The 24362-nt window shown below is 35.9% G+C and overlaps 3 protein-coding genes across 9 annotated transcripts; 1 reads left to right on the top strand and 2 right to left on the bottom strand.

Moving 5' to 3' along the window:
• Positions 1-139: 139 nt before the first annotated feature.
• LOC122053235 lies at positions 140-8965 on the bottom strand. Of its 5 annotated transcripts, none has more exons than XM_042615183.1 (11): positions 8769-8965; positions 7010-7202; positions 6828-6913; positions 6270-6354; positions 5278-5356; positions 5008-5135; positions 4710-4796; positions 4460-4572; positions 3180-3310; positions 1661-1777; positions 140-395 (listed from the first exon to the last, which is right to left on the bottom strand). In XM_042615183.1, exons 1-10 carry the CDS (start codon positions 8840-8842, stop codon positions 1665-1667), a joined length of 1089 nt encoding a protein of 362 aa, XP_042471117.1. In that variant the 5' UTR covers positions 8843-8965; the 3' UTR covers positions 140-395; positions 1661-1664. The 5 variants fall into 5 exon arrangements, with proteins under 5 accessions (XP_042471117.1, XP_042471116.1, XP_042471118.1 ...); XM_042615182.1 differs by lacking the exon at positions 140-395 and adding an exon at positions 756-847; XM_042615184.1 differs by lacking the exon at positions 140-395 and adding an exon at positions 756-847 and having other exon boundaries at positions 7005-7186; positions 8769-8961.
• Positions 8966-9940: 975 nt separating this feature from the next.
• Positions 9941-15165, top strand: LOC122053234 (proteasome assembly chaperone 3-like). 3 transcript variants are annotated; one of them, XM_042615180.1, is made up of 8 exons: positions 9941-10106; positions 10212-10302; positions 12652-12699; positions 12765-12811; positions 13714-13780; positions 13860-13903; positions 14353-14410; positions 14656-15165. In XM_042615180.1, the coding sequence occupies exons 2-8, from the start codon at positions 10240-10242 to the stop codon at positions 14704-14706; spliced, it is 378 nt and encodes a 125-aa protein (XP_042471114.1). In that variant the 5' UTR covers positions 9941-10106; positions 10212-10239; the 3' UTR covers positions 14707-15165. The 3 variants fall into 3 exon arrangements, with proteins under 3 accessions (XP_042471114.1, XP_042471115.1, XP_042471113.1); XM_042615181.1 differs by having other exon boundaries at positions 9941-10120; XM_042615179.1 differs by having other exon boundaries at positions 9942-10101; positions 14656-15163.
• Positions 15166-15716: 551 nt separating this feature from the next.
• LOC122053232 (LEAF RUST 10 DISEASE-RESISTANCE LOCUS RECEPTOR-LIKE PROTEIN KINASE-like 1.1) lies at positions 15717-19948 on the bottom strand. Its single transcript, XM_042615178.1, has 3 exons — positions 19067-19948; positions 16957-17202; positions 15717-16843 (listed from the first exon to the last, which is right to left on the bottom strand). Exons 1-3 carry the CDS (start codon positions 19845-19847, stop codon positions 15906-15908), a joined length of 1965 nt encoding a protein of 654 aa, XP_042471112.1. The 5' UTR covers positions 19848-19948; the 3' UTR covers positions 15717-15905.
• Positions 19949-24362: the final 4414 nt, after the last annotated feature.

Here is a 24362-nt window from a genome sequence, read left to right as displayed (position 1 = left end):
TAGTCTGGTTCTTTACTGATTCTGATCTAATTTCTGAGGAACTCAAATGACCAAAATCTGTGTTTGAATTTTGCTTCCCACTTAGAAGATGTCGGCTAAAACATCGGCCGACGATGAAGTTTGATCCAATCCAACAACAGGAGAAAAAGAGCACGATAGATTTCCAGATTCTGCGACTGTTCAGAAACGTCCAAGCTCATCGAATTTGAATCACATGATCATTGAAAAAATAAAGCAGTCTATTTTGTCTGATAGGATTCCAGTTGAAACTTCTTGCTCCTGTCATCGTCAGCTCATCAGTTCTTCCCACTGCTTGTACACGATTCAATGAAAAGGACTTGATCAGTTCCAGTCAACTGGGAGCGGCAACAATCAGCATCATCAAAAAAAAGTAGCTGCAGCACAAAGCGAATGATCATTAATTGGAGAATGCTGCCGTCCAAGCATAAGGATTAATTGCACACAGTTTAATAAAATTCAAGTAAACGTGACGTTACAAAGGTGCAGCCAATCATTCATGTGAACATTTTTGTGCTTGAGTTTTGTAAATGAATGAAGCAGGTTGGCACACAGAAGTGGTGCTTTTTTCTGTAAAAAAATTTTACATTACATGCTGTTTACATGAGAACAAGAGAAAATAGATATCTTAGCATCGACCCTAATCTGAACGATCTTGAAAAATTTGCCGAAGGAAATTCTTATAGCTTTAAACAGACTTGAGCATCTAGGGTGAGGTTGAGCTAATAGGCAGTAACCTGTAAAAATCTATCTCAAAAGTAGCTGCTACGGATTGAGGCCGCATTAGAGTGAGAGGGAGTCATTAATCCCAAACGGAATGTTGATGATTCTACCAAAAAAAAAAAAAACAGGAATTTCAGGGAATAATGCAGTTAAGATGTAATGTACAAGATTAAACTGAAAAGAAATACTTCTTAACCATAAAATTAAACGCCAGATTAATGAAACAGGGAAATGGTTTTTCAACGTTAGGCAACCATATACATCACAGCAAGACCATAATAGATGATACCATTAATTTGAATGTTTAAGACAAATCATTCTGATTTACCTTATTTCTTTGAGACATCCATTTTGACCAAAACACACAACATTCATCATTGTGGTTTTTCAACGATAATCCCAATAGCTATCCAAATTGGTGTCCAAGGGCACACCAAACAGTACGTTGTATTCTTAGACATAATATCAATTCATCCTAGAAATTCTGATACTTCTCCAAACGGGAAGAAAGAAATCAGGAAAAGAACTTCTCACTTAACTAGCAAACAAGACAGACTAGCTATTCAGTTGGGCATATTACATTGAGAAAGTGTAAGGCCCAAGCACAAGTGTGTCTACATCTTCCTACTGAAAAAAATTCAACCACACAAGAAAAATCATTAATGGTGGAGGAGCACTCATTTTTCCAATTTGTTTTTAACATTGCTATTTAAGGATAGCAATGGCAATTTTTTACCCAGAAGTTGAGAAATTGCTTGTCTTGTCATTAATATGTGATATACGATAAAGGATGTTAAATATCCTGCAACAAATAGACTTATCATTTACAAGGCAAAACATGAATGAGTTAACTATATAGATATTTTTTTTTAAAAAAAAAAACGAATGCCCATAACAGATTAAATAAGGATTAACATACATCATCAGCTTGGAAGTGGAGACATCTGAATATTTTCTTGAAGTTCTGCCTCTGATCCAGGCTGAGAATCTTGAGGACCTCTTCTAAATCTCCCAAGTGAAGTTGCTTCAAAAATACCTAATCATAATTTAACATGATCATGATCAAAGAAACAAGAGAGACAGAGCAGGATTGGCTGTTTAACTTCATACATGTCAACTATGTGTACTGAGCATGCCAGCATGACACCAGAATGATAAGTAACCTTCAATGTTATCATCATCATCAAGCCTTATTTGTCCTAATTATTGGGGTCAGCTTAGCTGATCTTTCATTGAGCTACATAAAAGGTTATATCACTAGTAAATTCAAATCAATTAAATCATTGTTACATTCATAATGTTTTCATTAATCTCGTTCTAGTCCTTGCAACTTAGTCTCTAATCAAGAAGAAGAGTAAGGTGCCCCCACGGGTTGACGTAATTGGTTCATGCAAGGGTGTTGTTGCCAACAGGCCTGAGGTCAATTCCTAATGGGTGTGAAATGCCCCACTGATTACCTCAACCCCTCCTTGCATGTGTCGTGATTTACCTCTTTTCCAAATAGTGGAGGGTCACCCTGTTGGGGCCGCCAAGGTGACGGTTTCACCTTTTGCTGCCAAATAAGAAGTGTAAGGTGCTTGTTACCACCAGTTGACATCAAGTGCCATCAAGTGCTGGTTATAAGAAGAGAAAGAACACATTCTCTTAAGTTTCTCAAGGAGTGTAACCAGATCAAAGCAAAACTATACACACCAACCATATTAATCAGGACATCCTAGTGAAATATCCCAGAATGGTCTAGGTACAATGGAACATGTGAATGTTGAGTAAAGGATATGCAAACACGAGGATAAACACATCATTAGTAATTCATGACCCTCGAAGCTATGGCTGTAAGTTGGTTGCCCTCTTTCCTTTGTATGTCCAAATACCATCAAATATCAGACATGAAATGTGTTAAATTGTACTATTCTTGATCCTGAACAAATATCAGATTTTCATTTTTCATGATGACTATACAAATGATATAAGAAACAACTATGTTGCTCTGGGTGCTAAATAATTTAACAAAGAAAAATATTTATCAAAATACACAGCTAAATTCATTGCCTAAGTACCTTGGAAAATACAAATGTTATATTGTGCCTATGACTATCGTGCTGGAACACAATCATGACATTGCTAAGTAGCTTGATTCATTGTTCTTGATCATGTATACCTTTGAACATATATGATTCACATTACACAAGTCAATCATTATAAATACAGCCCGAAACAAGTGTGCATTCTCTGCCAACTAACTTAAAGCACAAAAGAGAAAATCCATATGAATACTGTAAACAATACAAGGATAGCCTTGTATATAACCCACCAACCTATTGGACCATGGATCATCAAGACCTTGTCCAGTTTCTAATCACTACAGAAGCAGCAACTCATGACACTACATGCAATGTCAAAATGGAATATATTATAACAAGAGAGAAGAGGAAGCATACCGAATGCCAAAATTGAAGAACAAATCACAAAACCCAAAAGGGAAAAATCCATTAGATATAAGATTTCCATAATAATAATGCATACTCCAGAAATCATTAGATGCCTTGGAGAAGAAAAGACAAGATGCAGCCTGCAAATGTTCAACCACACGTAAGTGTAAACAGGCATTAACATTAGTTAAGACAAAGCTCAGGAAGAGAGGGATCATTGATCAGTAACAAGAAAGACATCCAGCATAGAACCATTATATTGGCATTCATAGTTCAGCCACAGATCCTCTAAGTAACTTAGGATATCTTTACTATACTTGGCTCTGCCATAATCAATAATGCATGTAGTATAAAAGTAATTAAACAGTATAAAGACACGGTAGTCATATCATTGATCTTAGCATGTCCGATTCAGAATAACATAGATCTATAATATCTACAATCCTTTTTTGTTAAATTATGATCAAGTGTTCTTGTCCACTTAACCAGTTACAATACCCTGGTTAATCTTAATTTTAGCGCCGCTTTGAAAATAAAAAGATAAGAATAGTTATGTACAGTGATCCCTATAAGGCAGTGGTTAATAATCAAATATAATCAATTGGAGTTTCAAAAAATGGTTTAAACTTCACAATATACCAGTTAATTTAAACATTTAATTTGTTTTGTAGGGTCATTGTGTGGTCTAGAATGGTATACTACTTAAACTTGAGTGAAGTTTCTTAACGATCAGTTATTAAAAAGCCATGGTTGGATCAGTATTTGATTTTTTCTAGCATCAAAATGAGACTATGAAGCTTTTATTCTTACTTGCTTCATCTAAGATACATTAACAAAAGTAATAGCCTTATAAGTGTCAATGAACCATAATTATCTATTAGCTAATTTTGTAAGTGCATTATAGATGCTAGTATAACTAAAACAAAATATTTTCCAATCTCAACTTCTAGACAATGAAGCTTTAATTGCAGTTAAAGCTTGTGGAGAACATTGTTTTGTCCAATTCTAATAACGATGATGCTGAAGTTCCTTTTTTATTTGCAGTACAGTAAGAAATACTTCATATTCTGGCCCTGCCTTGACCACACAATGGCTTTCATTTTTTTATACTTTAAAGTCAATGACAATGCCAAGAAGCTTCAAGGCATAAAGAATGAAAGATAAGACATGCAAAAGTCTTGTGAATCCAGATCCCAGATCAGCATGAACATTCAAGTGTTAGATAATCATTCAAACAATTTCTCCTAAGGCAGTTGTATAGTTATGAAGAAGTTCCATTAGCAATTAACCTTTCTTCAGCAATGTTATCGGCATAGAATATGAAAATAATTCCAAAGAAGATTGTACTCAAGTATGCCCAGCTTGGAAACTGAAACTTAACAATACTATCAGAAGCTGAACCCTGCAGCCAATCAATTAAAAGTACACATTAACAGACCAAACCAAAACACAACTTTTGGTTTAATTTGGTGGAAATATCACACAAAACGAACAAGATTGTTTTATCTAAAGGCATGTAATTTCTTCAATTACACTTACTAATATTGTGTCCCACATGGCAAGAGGAAAAAGAAAGCATGTTGCAGAAGCAACACTCATTGTGTGAAGTCTCCTTTTAAGCTGATTCTACAATAAAAATTAATAAGGGATTAGCTAGAATGAAATTCTCCAACTTCTACTTCGTACTTAAAATCAATGAGGCATTTAAATTCTACTTGAGAGAATAGAAGAAAAGTTTTCTAATAAAAATGATAAATGGTTTTTCAATGAAGATTGCAAGAAAGTTTCCATTCAAACAGCTAACAATTTTTTCCTCATAAAGATATAGTAATAGTACCTTGAGAGATATGCGTCGTGCGATAACCCTCCTCAAAGCTGATAAAATGCCAGCTGCAATCGGTGCCACTAATTCTTTGAGTTCTAAAGTTGGTTTTGCCTGTGTCAGTGACTCTTTGTCAAAGATATCTGTGTCATCAATAAGTCAAGTACCACCTGTTTCTAGCTCATCAAATTTCTATAGAAGTAATGACCGTGTTATAATGTTACAATTCAAAAAGTAAAACAAAATAAGGTGAAAATCAAGTTAAAATCATTTTGCGATGGATACAAAATGGTGAATTTGTTCTTGTAGCCCACCCTCTTGAAAGTAAATAGTAGGAAGTCAGCATTGCAACCAGTCCTCCCACCTGGAAAGTTAGAAGTATCAGCAGCATGTACCACATAGTTGCAGAAAGGCATAATAGTCTACCTCAGAGAAAGGTTGTTTGTTTAGATGTTTGCATGTAAGTTTTCCAGCAAACACCCATGAGACTTACAATTCAAATTTGTTGAGCTTATGCAAGAGAAAGCTACAATTTTAGATAAAAAGCATATGCTGTGATGTGCATGCAAGGCATGCGCCATTGTGTTACAGAACAACCAAGACATTATTCCTGACACAAACTCTAACTAGACTGGGCTAATCAAACTCTGAGGTTTAGCTGTCATTTCAGGAGGACCTTTTCAAGGCTAAATTGCCACCTAGTTGCCTGGCCACATCATTAGGGATAGCCAGTAAGAAAGAATGAAAAGTATGTGATGCAATCAGTTAATGAGGGATTTTCTTTTGCCAAAAATAGCAAACTAGTTTAACTCAATTTACATTGGAACTACAGAATTGATAAAGCTCACTTCTATAATCCGGTTAGGATTAAAGGTGACTGGTAAAAAACTTATCCTAAGATTAGTCTTTACTGACATATGAAAGAACAGCAAATGAGAAACCTTAGGTGGTACAAGATACACCAGAGAAATAGCTTGTTACTCTCCTCTTTGTTGTTTGCTTTTCAGAAGCTGCTTCTCTTTCTAGAACTTAAGAAGATTTATCCACATGCAAATCTTATCACATAGCTGGTTATTGAACCATTTATAGAAACTAAATAGTAGCTCAAATGCATCAGGTACTGAATTTTTCAACTATCTTTCCTAGTATTCACTCAGTTTGCAACACTGTTAAGTAAATGTACAAGTAGCAATAAGATGATGCCACTTATCAAAATAATAATAATAATCCTACAATATTGACTATTTGGAGTGCTGAATACTAAAGGAGTAACCAACCTTTCTCCGAATATCTACTTTCCATCCATATAATGCTGCAGATAAGATCCCAAGGATAGCACCTGCATACTCTGCTAGTAGAGCACTGAAATTAAAAAGAGGAGCAATAACTAATAAGATCTCAGCATAAGAATGAACAAGTAAATAAAATGAGTTATGAGTAATGTTCACGTTCAAAAAACAAAATAATTTTTTTTTATAATAATTTACTTTCTAGACTTCAAATGAATAACCAGATGGTAACTTGGCAATCTATCAAATGCCTAATTCTAAACTAGTGACAAGGTATCTGTTAGACCTTCATGTATGACCAGCAACAAGATTGTCTTAGGTTCCCTGTGTCATTCGTTCAGTTTGGACTTTGAAAACAAAAGTGAGCTAGCTATTTTTTCTTTTATGCAAAGCAAATATTAAAACACACTAATTACTTAGATAAATTCCATTATTCACCATGAAACCATCATCCTTCTACTAGATAACATTCTTGCTCATATTTCAGCAAATGATAGGAAATTCCATATAAGAAATAGTTCAAACAAAATTTAAGTTGAAGCATACATCAGTGGTCCGCATGATTGAAGTCCTTTTCCCCATAATACAAAATATAATGCCATAATCCCACCATTAATAACAGTTGGTATTATCTGAAAAATAGCTGAATGTCAGACTAACAAAAAAATTCATGAAGTTACAAAAGTAGGTATTTTTTTCACATACAATCAAAAAGTATCTTACATAACCTGAGAATTGGATAAAGGCCTCCCTTGCCAAGGTTTTTGTAGAACTAGGAATATAACAGAAGCTGGAACTAAGCAACTGAAAATGAAAGGCACTACACTGTCTCCATGATGTGCTAGATAATGATACAAGGAGTAAACAGACCATATTCTCATGAAGTTTGCAATAACATGTATTATCTGCAAAGGAGTTTGCCTAAGAATGCAAATTCCAAAAGTAATAAAGGATAAGTTCGTTACCAAAGTTTATTTCAAGTAGAAGATATCTTAAGCAAACAAGACTGAAGGGAAAATAAACATCACACTAGCAAGGAACCATTATCATTATCATCGCTAAGTAAATTCCAACTATTTGCAGTTGGCTACATACATCTAATCCTTCAGCCAAACTTTATCAGACTATATCAATAGCAATATTCAAATGCATTAATCACCATTTGTTACACTAACGAGAGGCTACTAATAGCACACCCATAGGAATATACTTCTAACTTGAGCAATTTAGGAATTGTAGTGCTAAAATCAACAATAATGTTTCCACAAAAAGAGTTCACTGTGTAGAGAGAGCACAGCATTCTTTAAATAAGAAGAAGCTCTGGCAAATATTTCTAGTAGCTTGTTTCACAAAACGAATCTAATCTCGAGCAGCACTCCTTGTGCCAGTAAACCTGTAGGGATATTTGTATTGTAATGAAATGGCAGACTGAACAGGAAAACAACAAACCAACAATTTTCCCAAAGGTGACGCAGTATTCCAATAAGACTTAGACCCGACTGATATCAGTAATCCAAGATGGTTATCTATAAAAATCAGCTTCAGATAATAAACACCAAAGGGCTTAGGCAATCAGTCCAGACTACTGGTACAATAACTTATGATTGCTGATCTCATCAACATAGAGATTCTTCCCACCTAACCAGTAAACATTTACAGTCAAACTATGCAAGAGGTGCACTAATTCAATCCGATCTGAATTTGGAATTATTTACAAACACAATTATTGCAGTAGACCTTAGCCAGAAATTGTCCATTAAAAAAAGTGCCCCAATCTCACAGATCCAAACAAGCTTCAGCACCATTGGCTCATTCTCATGAAGAAAGAGTTACTTATATCCATGAGGTCTCACAATGCAGAATCTAAGACAATTTTTTTTCTTTAGTTTTAACCAGCAAGTAGAGAGACAAAATAAACCAATACAAACAGATTACAAAATCTTTCATATCGTAAATTATGGACACTTCAATTTGAGAAACAACAAGGTAAATAATAGTCACGACTGCAGCTGAATAATCAAAAACACATGGCGGCTAGGTGTTTTCGAGTATAATTGGACCAATACGTTTATACACTTCATGTCATCAACATCTATAGAAACGCCGGAAAAAAAAAAGACACTAAATAGAACCCTCCAATATATAGTATCGTTTCGTCACGTAGGGTCATTCGAGGTGTTCTGTAGAAGAAAAGTGTGATCAAGTGGTTCCACTAGAATGCAATGGGTTTATGCTTTCTTATGTCGACTCCCATCATTTCCCTTCTTTTCTCCACCCGCACACATATCCCAAATCGAAATCGAAGGTGCTCATTATGCATGATTCTTCAGACGGTTTCAATTAATGATCTCGAATCGAATAAAGAGAAAAATGACAAACACCTTCATAAATTCTCCACTACGGCTTTCAACTTCCTGAGTAAACAATCAATTGATATGATGCCCTAGCGTCAACAAATTCCTCCGAGGGAAAGCGAGGACGACTCACCTCGAACTGGGTGCACTGGATGCAGATAAGCGAGAAAATCGCGCATCGGCGTGAGGAGATTTCGGGGTCATCATGGTGAGGCCTGACGTACTCGATTTGGTGAAGAAATCAATCAGAAAGACGAAGCAGACGAAGAGAGAGAAGGAAGGGAGACTGCACTCTGCCTCGGATCTCGTCTCCGATTGAGAACAGACGACCGGTTCGATACCTAAATTGGCCCGGACCGGGTTAAATGGAAGCCGGATCATCTTCGATTTGGTTCATTTTGCAAAAGTTAGGCCTGCTTCAAGGTTTCGCGACATAAGATAAAGTTACTAATTAAATAAAACCTAAGTACTCTTTGACCGCGAAATATTAAATTCGTTCCGGTTTCATTGGAGATGTAATTAACAATGGACCAATTAATTCTCAATTAAAAATTTTATATAACAATATTCCGGATAAACTAGTAGACTAACTAGGAAAATATATCAAAAATACAAGTTGTATATAAAATCTGAGACCAATTTTGCTGGATTAGGAGATTACTTTTTGAATTATAGTCAGATGATAACTATAATATTGATTGTGATATCCCTTCGAATTTATAATTTCTATTAGGTTATAGTTTGGATTAGAAGGGACGGTCTAAGATCGTTTTTGCTCAGTATCTGACAACCTAAATACTTACTCATTTCCGATGACTTCCGGTCGCTCATTCTAACTTAAACTATAATTTAATGAGGACGATAACTCAGATTACGATCAAATTATAACTAAGATTCAACTGTAATTAAAAGTGAATCCTTAATGTATTTATTTATTTTCACTAGAAGATCTGCTCTCATAACAACTTATTATGGCAGTTAAAGATGATTATAATTAACAAACATTCACTTTGTCCCTATAATTTTGTTGTATTTTTAGAAATGTTTTTGAAAATACTTATTTTTAAATTTTTAGTGGTGTTCCGAGCATTTTTAATATATTGCGTCCCTATATGTATAGTATGTGGGCTATAACTATAACTTTAAACAATTTTTTTGAAAAAGAGAGGGTGGTTGAAGGGGCAAACTGAAAATTTCCTGCTTATAGAAGTTTCCGGCTCGTTTGTCATTTCATGGACCTAGTGAGTGGGCCGGGCCTAAAATTTGATCGATTAGATTCTTCTTGGGCCCCCAACATCCCCATTGGAACCCTAGATGAAGCTATTCCTTGCGACAGGCCGGTCTGCTGATCAGCGAGCAACGTTCGCCGGTGACCAAGCTGCTCGAGAACACCCATACGATAAGCCGACCTCTTCGCTTTGGGCTTCTCTAGCTGGGTCTTCGGTATTGCTGTTCATCATCTGACAGTGAAGTATCTGCTTTCAGGAATTGCTCATAAGTCGTCTAGTGTTTTTTCATACTGTTGCTCTTATTTTTTAATATGCGATTATAGAATTGCATCATCTTTTCGGTATAGATATCCTCAGAGGCAAATAGAGTGAAAGATGGATTCGTCCCAACCTACTCGATTCCCTGTCACGCACAAGTCCGTTTCTTTGGATATCAAGGTTTGTGAGATTCTTCATGTTGGTGATACGATTTGCTACTATGCTACATGGCTATTGTATTGATGCCAAAAAAAAAAAATGCTTGTTTGCTGGTTTCAGTTTTTCTATGTGCATCCTTATTGGCATTGAAAATTAACCAAATAAATTTGGAACTCTCCAGTTCAATATAAGCTCATTTTGAGTGTATATTATCAAATATTGCTTGCTGGAATTTCAACTCTTTCTTTCATTTGATTAAAAATTTTGATGAAAGCATAGTTTATCAGTTTAACAATTAATAGAAATTCTCTCTATGTAACTGTTATTGTGACCAACATAGCTTGATGATGATGATTCTATATGCCTGGTGTGCCATCGAAATGATTGTATCTGCTCTGTTCTAGGAAGTCCCCGATATAACTAATTTTGGATCTTCAAGATCAAATATAGGCACACAATGATCTCTTATGACTTTTTTTACAGTGTATCTTCAGTGGCTGATACTTATTTATTGTTTGCTAAGACAGTAAACACATTGCTATTGTTGCATTCTCTTGCCTAATCAAATTTTGTATGTCGCTAAGGTATATTTGATTATTATGTGATATGTGCGTTAAGCTTAATAAAGGGACACAAACATAAACACATAATGATAATATGCTTGTTTGTATGTAAATTATGAACTAGAATAGAATTGTTTTCACTCATTCATAATCATTGATGTCAGTGTGATAATACCTTTTGATTTCCCTATATAATACATGATCGTGAATAGATGTTTAAGATGACCCATTGCTCTTGTTGCATTCTCTTTCATATCCAATTATTCTGTGTGTATATGTGTGTGTGTGTCTATATCAATACTATATATATATATATATCACACAACAATAACAACAACAACAACAACAACCAAGCTTTATCCCACTAGGTGAGGTCGACTATATGGATTGTTTTATACCATTGAGTTCTATCTCTTACTATATCATCATCTATACTTAAATAAATTTTATCTCGTTTTATTATTGCTAACCAAGTCTTTTTTGGTCTTCCTCTTCCTTATTTGATATGCATGTTTGTTATAGTTTCACATCGCCTAACTGGAGCATTAATTGGTCGTCTAAGTATATGCCCGTACCATCTTAAACGTGTCTCTCGGAGTTTTTTCTCAATAGATGCAACTCCGACATTCTCTTTAATGCTCTTATTTCTTATTCTGTCCATTCTCGTATGCCCACATATCCACCTTAACATCCTCATCTCTACAACTCTCATCTTCTGCTCATGAGCTCGAATGCCCAACATTCAGCACCATATAACATAGCAGGTCTAACTGCAGTTTTGTAGAATTTTCTCTGAAGTTTTAGAGGTATTTTATAGTCACATAAAACACCCGACGCTCTCCTCTATTTTAACCCTTCTGCTTTTATTCCATGTAAGACATCTATCTCAATCCATCTATTATTTTGCAAAAACGATCCTAAATATCTTCTCAGTTCCTATCTTAACAATTGTCTTATTATGTCTAATATTGTTAAACTTAAATTTCATATATCCTATCTTTATTCTACTAAGCCTAACACCTTTCTCTTCTAGTGTTTTCCATCAAGATTCTAGTTTAGTATTTACTCCTTCACCTGTTTCATCTACCAAAACAATATCATCTACAAACAACATGCACCACGATTCTATGTCTTGAATATGAGTTCATTCATAATTAGTGTAAAAAGATAGAGACTTAGAGCTGATATTTGATGTAACCCTATCTTTATTGGAAATGCTTCAGTTACTCCGCCTGAAGTCTTTACATCCTTGTACATATTCTTAATTAGTTCAATATATGTTATGCTAACACCTCTTTTTTCTAGAATTCTCTATATAATTTCTCTTGAGATTCTATTATAAAATTTTTCTAAGTCAATGAATATCATGTGTAGATCTTGTTTTTACTCCCGATATTTTTCAATTAATTGTCTAAGAAGATGTATAGCTTCTATTGTCGACCTTTTAGGCATGAATCCAAATTGATTTTCGGTCACCGTGATCTCCTTTCTTAATCTTTTTTCTATTACTTTTTCCAAAATTTCATGGTATGACTCATTAATTTAATACCCCTATAGTTTGTACAATTTTGTACGTCTCTCTTATTCTTATATAAGGGAACTAAAGTACTATATATGAATACTATCTATATATACACATATATAAGAAAAAAAAAAATCAACCTCATTCAGTGATCAGTATGATTGCATTTCATTTTTTCTTTACTATTCATCATCCTAATTCCTAAGTGCATATGTAAAATGTATTTTGACAATATATTGGCAGGTATATTTAATTTGTTGGATTTTTTTTCCTTTTACCTTGTAGGGGAATAAAACGGACATTGTTATCTGTAAGTATGATGACAAATTTCTGGTTAGTATGATTACTTTACCTCCTTGGTTGAAATAATATTTGGTGCTAACAACAAAGTACCTCAGGTCATAGTAACCCAGATCGGATGCATGGGGACCATATTGCATGCTAGGTGAGAAGTTTTTTCTTATTGGAGCAAAAATCAAAGACTATATATAAATTTATTATGTCATATGTAATTTTCAGTTTGGATGTACAAATCCTAGGTTAATACAAATATTTCCCATGTTAATATCTGTTTGTAGGTTTCATAATATAATAAATTAAATTAGGCATCAATTAGTAAGATTGGCTTATCCTTTATAGAAATTTGACCTAGAAATTTTTCATTTTACTTTTTGAAGCTAGATGTTGTTCTTTTTACTTCTAATTGCAGGTGGTTATTTTAGTTTATATTACGTGCAATGAAATGTTTTCAATTCTGTTTTTGTGTTCAAAATTTTTATCACATTTACTTTAGGAGTACAAATAATTTTTTTTTTCAAGGAACCTCCCTTTGTTATTCCCATTTAGAGAAAATTAATTACCTATTGAGATGTGGAGGGAGGATTTGAGACATAAATGAAGGGTGGATCATGTATGAATTTAAACATTTACTATCAAGGTCTTTATTTATGGAGTAGTCTTTAAATATTAATAAATAAATATTGCACTTGGGTTCTTTGTATTTTCCTGGCAGATGCTGTCCTTGATTGATTGTTGTTCCTCTACTTCATTTTCCTAGATAGTGGACCATACTAGGATATAGTTGGGCCAAATATGACTCCCCATATCCTGTAGAATGAGGCAAAATCTCAACCAACATTCTGAGCTATTAACACATTGTTTCATTCTAGCATGATACTCCCTTCCCATTAATGACACCGATTCCATTGGATCACCCATGTTAAGGAATAATGTTTACTTCTCATTTTAATGCAACTTGACATTGAAATCGCTTGTATGTTTGCAAGTATTTTCTATTTTCCCATAAACTTCTATGCTTAGAGATTGATGAATTTTTTATGGTGTTAGGAAGGAGGAAAGTGTATCCACTGAGCCAACTTTCAGTGTTTCTGTCATTTTTGGTAAAAGAGATGAGGTAAGAGGAAATCTTATATTGGCCAAGACAAGCATTGTTATATTGGTTGCAATGCCATTAATCTTCATTTCACAAACAGCCATGGCTTCTTGCCTGCGGTCGCCAATTGATTGAACATATAAGGTTAGTTTTCAGAATCCATTAGAAACCAATTAATCCAATCATTTTATATATAACATCATAAAATCAGTTCTCTAATTACTCCTGTTCTTTCCAGTGGTTGTTCCCAAGAAAGTATATGTTGTAAATTTGGTGTGTACCTTTTATGATGAACAGAAAGCAAGAGATATAGGATGGATTTAGCTACAAAAATGCATGTGATGCTTAGTCTTCTTTTGTACTTTATTTGGTGCATTCTCTTGGGCCACATTAAACTGTCTCTCTATTAGATTAGATCCTATTTCACAGTTTGCCTTGGTCAAGGACACACATTACAGCAAGATATATACAGGAATGGTATTCAACAATTGTTAGTAAAAAGCTATGAAATTTTATTCAGTTCACTTTTGAGAAAAGATAGCAAGTTAGCGGCGGTTGATTTTCCTGATAATGTCTATCATACCATTTTGCAGTTGCTCTGGCTCTTCTAGGCCTTTGGTGCTATCTCTCGGGCTGAAGGACCATTCTCCGGTGAGAGATGCAACACTCCACATTTCTAGTTTTGGTTCTTTCAGGCCCTTATACATCTTAGAAAATAACCTATTCACTTTCAGATACCCGTTCTGAACATTGGTTTCTTTAAAACGAAAATGAGTTCCTGATTTTTTTGCAATTTTACTAAATACAATACATATACATTTGTCGTCATGGTAAGGCTTTATGCTTTTATATATCTTTGTTAGGGAAGTTGACCAATTTGAGCCTTTCACTTTCAGGAAACTCTGAAGGAAATCATTGTAGCAGTCATCGAGAATTGCCTTTGGTAATCATCTATTGCTATTTGTGGTTAGCTATTTTGTAGGGATTCAGGGTGGCACCCCTACTCGATATCCAGCAACCTGCGAGCCAATGTATTTGTGTAATACTTTGGTGAAAATACGAATATCATTTGAAGATCATGATTTGTAGGAGGGATGGACTTTATTCTGAAACCCTTTCCATACCAAAGTTTATTCTGAAAGAAGTATATTTTCAGAAACTACTTTCGTAGGTAGCTTTGGTTTTTCTCATGTTCAACTAAATTGAACAAACAAATACAACATATTAATCAAATTCTGAATTTGATTAATATGTTTTAACGTTCTGACATTATGGCAGATATTCAGGTGAGATTTGAGTTGAAAAATTCTTGCACTTGTCCTGGGTTCTTGTATTTCTTTTCTCTGTCCTCTAATGTACTTCTGACCACTTCATCAAAGAATATAACTCAAAGGTCTTTTTCTATGCACATTTTGTCAAAACATAATATCATTTTTTATATTTCCAATTGCAGCTACTTAGCAGCAATTTTGAAGTATGCCATATCATAGCTGTGGCAGTTCAACCAAACTAAACTGCAAGTCTAAAAAAGTTGATCAGTTCGTCTTAGTTAAAAGAACAAAAAATCAGAAACAAAATGGCAGTTAAAGAACAGGTCTCTATATCAATAAAGAAATTCTTGAGCCTCTCGAAACAAGTGAATTCTTATACATGCTTAACCATGCACAGAACTTTACCATCTGTTTTAAAGAATTGGATTTGCAATTCTTCCTTTCATTAGTCAGATTTTATCTGTTTAGGAGTAACACAATTTTATTTAATTTCATTGCTCAGATATTTTATAATGTTGCATGATTTTGTTTTTCAGTGGTTGTTCTTAAGTATTCATCCTTGAACTTGTCAAATGTGAATTTGAGTTGCTGAAAAATGATATTCATAGTTTTGTAGGAAGGCTTAATACTGGAACATTTCATTGCAAACAAGTGACAAAATAGTAGAATTGATCATTCTTGACTCATTTCAGCAAACCAAATATTACCAATGATATCAAATTCTGCAACAAGGATATGCCAATGCATAGAATTCAGATAACCTCTTTTAACCATTTACATTCTTTTAATCAAATCCAAAACATCGCTGCACAAGTACAAGAAATGTGTTTTAGTCTGTTTTCTCCTGGGAAAATATAGAAGAAACATTATGGGATCTAGTTCGTGCTAGTGTTTGGTGTAGTGGTCGAACTGACCCACTGGTTCATTACCGTATCTGGCGACATTGGTGCAATATTCTCCAGCAGTCCTGCATCGTCTTCACTGTCACCGGTTTCCTTTCCTCCGTTTGATACATTGTTCCCCTTGCTCTGTATGGCTACCAATGCCTCAAGGACCTCCTTCATGGGTGGCCTCATGTACCCGTCAACTTGCAGACATCTGAATGCCACTTCAGCTACCATTGTGACCATCTTCGTTGCAGCTTGATTCGATTGATATTCTAGGTGTTCGTCCACCAACTGGTCTAGTTCACCATTTTGGATCCTATTTAGTGCCATGTTAGCCAAGTTGATCTCTTTTCGATGCCGGTTAAAATCCACAGCAGGTTTGGAGGATAAGAGTTCTATAAGTACAACTCCAAAGCTATACACATCACTCTTGTGTGTGAGTTGGTAACACTGATGGTACTCAGGGTCCAAGTATCCTGGGGTTCCCTGTGGCACGGTAGAGACATGTGTGGCATTGGTGGGGAACCAACGTGAAAGTCCAAAATCTGCAACTTTTACATGGAAGCTGCTGTCAAGCAAAATGTTGCTAGTTTTGATATCTCGATGAATGATTGGGGGATCAATTGCATGAAGGTAGGCAAGGGCTTCTGCTGCCTCAATGGCAATCTTTAGGCGCATTGGCCATGTTAGTATTCCCTCCCTAGCCCTAGATCCATGGAGGTGGTCGGCCACTGTGCCATTTGGCACAAACTCATAAACCAACAGGAGCTCCTTACTATCGCGCGAGGTCCAGCCATATAGGTCAACAAGGTTCTGATGACGAACATGAGAAAGGATTTCAATCTCATTCATGAACTGCTCAAGCCGTCTGCAGTTGTTCTCATATAGACGTTTGACAGCAACGACACGGCCATCTCGAAGCTTTCCTGGAGAGAAAAAAAATTGAGCTTATCTTAGGTTTAGGAGAAATTAACAAAAGATAAGCTTAGTGTAGCAGATTTGTGTGAAACAAGTTTAAAGTATCTATTTTCTTCAAAACCTTTATAAACTGCGCCAAAACCTCCATCTCCCAGTTCTTTTTCAAAGCCATTGGTGGCCTCCTGTAGCTCATCATATGAGAAGAGGTTGGTCTGGAAATGGACACTATATTTTTCAGGGTCCATGGATGATGGCCCTGAAGAGGCACTACTAGTGAAGGTTTTCGAGGCTGCTAAATAGTTTCGTTTCTTCTTGTACCTGCAGAAGAGAATGCTAGCACAGAGCAGCCCAACTGCTGCCAAAGCACCTGTTATGTGGATCACGAGTATGAGATGCAATGCTAAGCAACATAGAACTAGAAGAGACTATGTTAAGGAAATAAAAGTCGAGGCTTTTAAGTACTGAAAATTTTGTGGAGATTAGTGTTTCCAATCTCCTGACCATAGCCAATTTATAGATAAGGTTTTTTTTTTTTTGTTTGTTTATCAAATAAACATAAACAATCAAATTTGATAGCAAGAGTTCGTGATGAGATAGTCTATGGTTATAGTTGTAGTAGTATGAATGACAGCTATTGATATGTCAAATTTTCATGCAGAAGCACTGGTTTTCAATTAGAATTAACCCCTAAAATAGGTTTAAGTCTAAAGAACCAATCAGGCAATTTGAGTAAAATAAAATGGAAATGCACTAGTTGTATTTTGTCCATTAGTATTCATTGAATAAAAGGTATTTCACAGTTATTAGAAACTTAAAATAAGAATACTGATTAATTTCGAGCCAACTTTTTACTTGCCTATTACAATTCCAATTATCATAAGCTTCTTCAAGAGAGAATCAGAAAAATTCTTTGAGAACATCAGAAACAATAAGGTTGATTGAGAAGATTTCCGAATCATTCTAAATCTGCAAATAGATAACCAAACCACAAGAAGAAATCATGGGATCCCAAATATTCAACCCAAGGACGTGAATCTCATCTTGCCAGTGTAGTCTATATACAAAAATATCAATGGTAATATTCATATCCTTTAAATCAGTAATTAAGTTCTCTGATCTCTCTCTACCCATCACAGTCAGTTATTACCCAGCTCAAGCTCAAGGGAATTTGCATTTGTTAATGAAATAATGATCAATTTGGAAGTCTAATAACTGGATTTTTTTTCCCATATAGTACTTGGAAGCTAAATCAACTTGCAATCCAACCCTTTCATGGTAAGTAATTTCTTGCATACAACCCTTCATCTCAGTCCAGTGGAATTACATCAACTGGAACGAGCATAACAATCAACTTGTGATCCATATTCAAAAGGAGGCCATAAGAGTAGATTTGCTAAGTTTTCTACTCGTCCTTTTTATTTCAAGACATCAAATTAAATTTTAAATCCACAAAGCAACAGAAGATGGTTGCATTCCTGAATAGATCTTGTTTTGTGACGTAACCTTATATCCCAACCTTCAACTTTCACCTTCTCCACAGGGAGTGCAGGGCTCAAGTGATTGGAATCCTAAGAACAACTAAAGTGTATATTGTTCACCAACTTGGAGTTGAGAATGGCATGATTAGTTAAAAGGATGCAAAGTTGAAATATTATTTGTGCTTTTAGCTTTGTGAACAAAAGAAACGTGCTTCCACAATAAAATACCATGAAAAGTATCCTCAACAAGATAAATGAACCAGTGCATCAACTAGAATCACTGCACACCATCCTTCTCAGCCTAGTATATATACATGTGTATATTGTATAGAAATAGAACCTAGTTTCAAACACCAACTAATTTCCATAATTACAAGCATAACCTCGACCTGATGACCAAGTCTAAATCTGACCAGGTCAATAGCTACCTCTGGAACCAATTTTCTATGTGCATGCCGCATCACCTTTCTAAGTCCATGGGAGAATAATGAAGTCTCACCCTTAATTGGACATTAAATTCAGTAACGATAGGAACTTCTTTTACATATCACACAGAAATTGAAGGTACCCTCATCATCAGACATCAATTGAACCCACCATTTCTAGGCATATAGGTTCTAGGGGAGTATTCAGGTGACCAGATGAGAATTAGTTCTATGAATAAATTTCATTAATTGAACAATAGCAGGGGAAATTCTAAAAGGGTCGATCGAGCAGAAGTAAAATAACAAGGGATAAGTTATGTAAACGTACGTGGGGGCACTTCAATCTTTCCGCCCGACCAGAAACAGGTGGGAGCGAGAAAAGCATCGTAGATATGATACCGACAATGGCCATCTGAGCTCTCGCAGTAAGAACAATTTTCGTTGGGGCCCCTCATCAAAGGAAGCTCGAACTCCTCAAGCAATATTTGTTCATATTTTTCAGCAAGCTCATTCCCCACATAGGGTTCCAGGAACGACGAAATTGCCTCACTGTGGCAGTCGTATTCGTTCAGTTTTCCTTGATCAACATAACTATAATTAAATTCCCTTCCGGACTCATCAAATTGAAGGCAGGGGATCACGGAATTTGGCCGTCTACTGCAGTTGAAGAAGAGGGTGAGTTTGGTTTCGGTGTCAGCGTTGGATAAAGTTATGCTGGAAGGCAAGGTGACATTTTGGCTGATTTGGGGGCAAGTCCGCTGGATATCGCCGTCGGCGAGGGAAACGACTTTATAATAGTAGTTGATGTCTAAGACCCTGTATAGGTTGTCGTCACCGAGGCGCAGCATTGGGATGTTTCTGTGGTTGGTCAACATGAAGCTTTGGTGGCCGCAGACGTGGGGAGAGAACTGGTTTGGCTCATCAGACGACAGCCAGAACGGGTAGGAGATGCTGACGCTGCCGCAGGGTACCGACGTCGAGTTTGGGCAGGAGTAGTCGCCGTGAGAGGCGACGGGCAAGAGCATGAGAAGGCAATTAAGGATGGGGACGATAAGAGAGAGAAGAAGCTGCGGCAGAGGCGGCGATGGTGATCGGAATCCAGCAGCCATTCCCAGACGGTGGTGATTCGTAAGGAAGGAGTCGTGGAATTAGGGGAAAAAGAGGCGGCTTCTCTTCCTTTTGTCGAGCATAACGAAGGGGTAGGTTGTAGCCTCTCTTCGTTGCTTCCGTGCCTTCGTATTAATATATTTTCATTTTTTTCTCTCTCTTTTTTATTTATTTATTTAAATGATAATTAGCTGGTGGGCTCCCATAAATGCGAGTGTGAGAAAGACGATTCCAGTCTCCGTCGTCGTGTTTAAAGTCTGGTGGTGCCAATTGCTCGCGCGGCGTCCGGCCAATTAAATCTCGGTCCGTAAAGACTTTTAGTTCGTGTCTTTTCACGGATTGATGTGCTGGAGCGTGGCCCACAGGATTCAGGAACACGGCAGACGGGTAAACCTCAAGTCTTCGCTCCCTAACACTTCGTCAACTGGTGCAACCTCTCCTCCTTCACAAACGGTTGACTTGCAGTGCTTTGCAGAGATAATTATTAGATTATTCTCGCAATTATTTATAGAAACAAATATACATGACGTCATTCTTTGCTCAAAATAATGTTATTTAAATAAATATTGTTTTTGGTGTTGTCACGTGTTTAATTTGTATTCTCAAAAGAAAAATTATATGTTCAAATAAAAAAAAGAAAAAAGAATGAAGAAAAAAAATTTGAAAATAGACACATAAAATATTAGGGTCCATAAAAAATGAAATGACGGATCATGACTTTATGTGTTTATTCTTGAATTTTTTCTTCAATTTTTTTTTTTTTTGAGCATATTATTACTTTTCTCAAAATGATTTAAAGATCCTTCATTAATTAATGAACATCTAAGTATATATATATATATAATATGCATAAAAAACGAGTAATTTAATTTATCTAATGGGATCAAAATATTGATAATTGAAACGAAAATTTCATCACATTTTTACATAAAAAGTAAAATCCTCATCTTAACAAACCTACACATTCTGAGAAAACATAAATTATGATGAACAATTGTTCTAGCGCAACGGGACTCTCGTCCTGCTCTTGAGAAATATAGATCTAGACTTAATGTGTAAGTCGAAGTCGATTCAAATTATCAAAGTGTATATAGAAGTCCAAGTAAACTGGCGTGTTGAATATGTAATACGAAGAAGGAAGGAAAAATCACGAACTGGCTCGTCTTGTTGCCCGGGTCAACCTGGCAATTAATATGTGTCTTTTCCAGTCCATATTTACTCTTTGTTTGAAGAGGCAATAAGCTAGTCATGGTCCATAGATAGTTCAGCGCTCAATGCACGCCAGCCATTAATTCTTAACCCTGACCGACAGCTCAGCTAACTCAAAGGTCAGGCCGTCGATGCCAGATTAAATGCCTTAACCGTACGTCGATGTCTCCTGTGTATAATTTGTGGGTTTTTTTTCCCTTATAAATTGACATCCTAATTTAGGGATGGATTAAAAGGGTAGAAATCAAGAGGGAAGAAAATTAGAATTTACGTCAATTCACTAAAAGTTATACAATAAAATATTTAGCCTACTGATAAAGATTAATCGTTTATCCTGGATGCTTTGTCATTCCCAATTTTTTTATTCTAGTTATTGATTATGTGAAGAAATAAATAAAATTAGAGATACAATTTTACATGACTCAAATTTTGAATTTTTTCTCTCATTTTTCAGTTATTTCATTTTAGTTCCTTAGCTTTAGAATAGGGAGAAAAGAAAAAAAGTATATGGAACCTCAACAAAAATGTGATAGGTCGAAGATCGAATTTGGAAGACCTAAAATTTAAATGCGGATCCAGTCTAGGGAGGGTTCCGCGAGAAAGAAGATACTTAAATTAAATAAGAATAATAATTTAATGGATTTAGGATAGGAACAATTGATAGTTAGAAAGAAATTGTATTACTTAATTATGACTTCATAAAATAAAATAATTATTTTATTACTCTATAAAATATAAAATGAAAAATTTTTGCACTCGCCTTCAGCATGGAGGAAGAAATCACGAGTGATTATTAGTCATTAGTATAGGTGACCAAGAAATGGGGGAAGACATGCTTGAACTTGCTAAGTTTCGACCCCAAGACCTCGAACGAATACAAAATCTAGCTCCCACGGTTCGTGTGTTCTAGTGTTTATTAATTATTTCAATTGCACTGCTATAAAAATTTAATCCGAGAACATCCATCTCATGTAACACCATAATAATTATGTGGCTGCATCTATGATTTATCTCCTCCGTGTTGACATAGGGACGGGCTGGTGGGGGCGCTGGGGGCAAGCGAATCACCTTTTTTTCACATAATTAATATGGTTGTTGTTCTCATAGGGTGTTTAATTGGCTAGAGGATGACAAATTTGTTACATTGGAACAGGGATTAATTCCCGGTAGGTGTATACCATCGGGAAAAAATTCTCACGGCCCTAGGTGGTTTTAAGATGAAGTACTTGTGCGTGGGGGCTGTATGTAATTTCCTTTTTTTCTTTTATAATCTAGCTACTTCAAATCGATAAATCCTAAAGGTGATCAGTCCAATCCTATGAAAGTTTTTCACCCTACTAGAGTTAATCCGAGAAGCACAAATGGATCCTGCGCGAATGACCTAACATCATGAGTGGTTCAAGCACCGCGGATGTATAAAGTACCCTACGTGAGAATTAAACCCTCATTGCATAGGAGCCCATCCTACCTTTTATCATCACACAATGTCCGGGGGTATGTAATTTCCAAATGCTACAGGAGGCTCTGAACATTTTGTTTGTTTATGTTAGAGTTGTTTTAATATTTTGCGTCTTAAGATTTTAAGCCTATTTTAGGATTGTTTTCATCTTTTTGCATCTTAGGGTTTTAGGTCTATTTAAATACTTGTTTAGATTGATGTTAGACATTAACACTAGGCCAAATAGCAATTATCTTGTGGGCAGATGAGAAAGTAAGAGGGGTAATTACCAAAAAGAAAACTTTTATTCAGAATTAAACATCGTATCCTAAGATTTGAAAAGGAAAGAAATCATAAATTACAAAAATTAATAAAATAAAATGCATATATAAAATTCCAAACCTCTAAATACAGGAAATACCAAAACTTACCATAAAAATAAAAATTACTAAAAATAGTAAAAAAAATCTAAAAAGGATCTAAATAGTGGAATTTGGGCTAGAAAATTGGTGATTAAAGGTTCCTTTGTAACAAATATGGATTCTTTAATTCTACATGCGTGGTCACTGTTATAAACTGATTCTGATTCCTAAGTCAAAAGTTATGCTCTTTGAAAAATTAGTCCTCCTATGTTGATATGCATCACACATTCTGTTTTATTTTGAAAATAACACTCTTTTCATTTAAAGCTAGAGGCGGCTTCTTTCGTTTACCGATTTCTCTACGTCTTTTTTATAATTCTTACGAGGAAACGAGCCATAAAATAATTGTTATTCTATTCGGCGTCAATTTATATCAGAGCTTTTAGATCCTATGGATGATTGTAGTGGTTGTAGTCATGGTTGTAATAGGTAGATTTCGGCCAAGGAAGAATCACTCCGTGATCGTAGCATCTAAGATGAGATACTTGAAGATCTACATAGATAAATCGCAAAATTAATTCAGTAATCATTATACTACCCTGCAAAACAGAAGTTAGCACAAATATAATAAAACAGAGTAGTAATTAGATTATGTCTCACCGAGACCAGAATCTAGTCACGATCTCAACTTAAATTTCCAAAATGGTTCTTGGTTGGATCGACGCCCAAGTTTCCTAACTGGGAACGCGTCCTCACCAAGTCATTCCCCTCTAGAGACTTATCTTAATTTACCTGCCAGACATCCGGTTAGCCCGTCGACCTGTCTGGACTTCGTGCCAGCTGTCCGGTCGTCCCGTTGACCTAGCTGGACTTCGTGCCAGCTATCCGATCAGCCCATCAACCTAGTTGGGTTTCGTGTCAGCTATCCGATCGGTCCATCGACCTAGCTGAGCTTCGTGCCAGCTATCTGGTCAACCCGTCGACCTAGCTAGGCTTCTCCTACACACTCAGTCAAAGTATTAGATCATAATAAACCTAACTTAACCTACTTTGTCATTCATCAAAACCTGAGTTAGACCGTTAGTGCTAACCGCACCAACAGGTAGAACTTTCCTCTCTCTCAGAAGGTGGTCACATGGTTGACACAGCAGTAGAGCTTGGCCGAGCAGATGCCGTCGACCTAGCTGAGCTTCGTGCCAGCTATCTGGTCAACCCATCGACCTAGCTAGGCTTCTCCTACACACTCAGTTAAAGTGTTAGATCATAATAAACCTAACTTAACCTACTTGTCATTCATCAAAACCTGAGTTAGACCATTAGTGCTAACCGCACCAACAGGTAGAACTTTCCTCTCTCTCAGAAGGTGGTCACATGGTTGACACAGCAGTAGAGCTTGGCCGAGTGGATGTCGTCGATCAAACAGAAGCTTCTGTTCGAAGCCTTTTGTGATGCTGGCACTGGAGTAATGACTTGGCGGATGTTGTGGACTCTAAAGGAATGACTATAGG

Source organism: Zingiber officinale, chromosome 3A (assembly GCF_018446385.1).
Source record: "Zingiber officinale cultivar Zhangliang chromosome 3A, Zo_v1.1, whole genome shotgun sequence".
In the NCBI taxonomy this organism is placed as follows: domain Eukaryota; kingdom Viridiplantae; phylum Streptophyta; class Magnoliopsida; order Zingiberales; family Zingiberaceae; genus Zingiber; species Zingiber officinale.
The sequence above is the reverse complement of the archived record's forward strand: the minus strand, read 5'-3'. Positions and strand labels throughout refer to the sequence as shown.

Bases quoted from the DNA above. Each gene is read 5' to 3' on its own strand.
- LOC122053235 (XM_042615183.1), bottom strand. From the start codon at position 8,842: ATGATGACCCCGAAATCTCCTCACGCCGATGCGCGATTTTCTCGCTTA. The intron at 7,203-8,768 runs GTGAGTCGTCCT...TTGCATTCTTAG, and splicing joins TCCAGTGCACCCAGTTCGAG to GCAAACTCCTTTGCAGATAA. The intron at 1,778-3,179 runs GTATGCTTCCTC...AATTATGATTAG, and splicing joins TTCTTCAATTTTGGCATTCG to GTATTTTTGAAGCAACTTCA.
- LOC122053232 (XM_042615178.1), bottom strand. From the start codon at position 19,847: ATGGCTGCTGGATTCCGATCACCATCGCCGCCTCTGCCGCAGCTTCTT. The intron at 17,203-19,066 runs GTACGTTTACAT...TCCACATAACAG, and splicing joins AAAGATTGAAGTGCCCCCAC to GTGCTTTGGCAGCAGTTGGG. The intron at 16,844-16,956 runs GTTTTGAAGAAA...TTTTCTCTCCAG, and splicing joins TTTTGGCGCAGTTTATAAAG to GAAAGCTTCGAGATGGCCGT.
- LOC122053234 (XM_042615180.1), top strand. From the start codon at position 10,240: ATGGATTCGTCCCAACCTACTCGATTCCCTGTCACGCACAAGTCCGTT. The intron at 12,812-13,713 runs GTGAGAAGTTTT...TTATGGTGTTAG, and splicing joins GGGACCATATTGCATGCTAG to GAAGGAGGAAAGTGTATCCA. The intron at 14,411-14,655 runs GTGAGAGATGCA...TTTCACTTTCAG, and splicing joins GGCTGAAGGACCATTCTCCG to GAAACTCTGAAGGAAATCAT.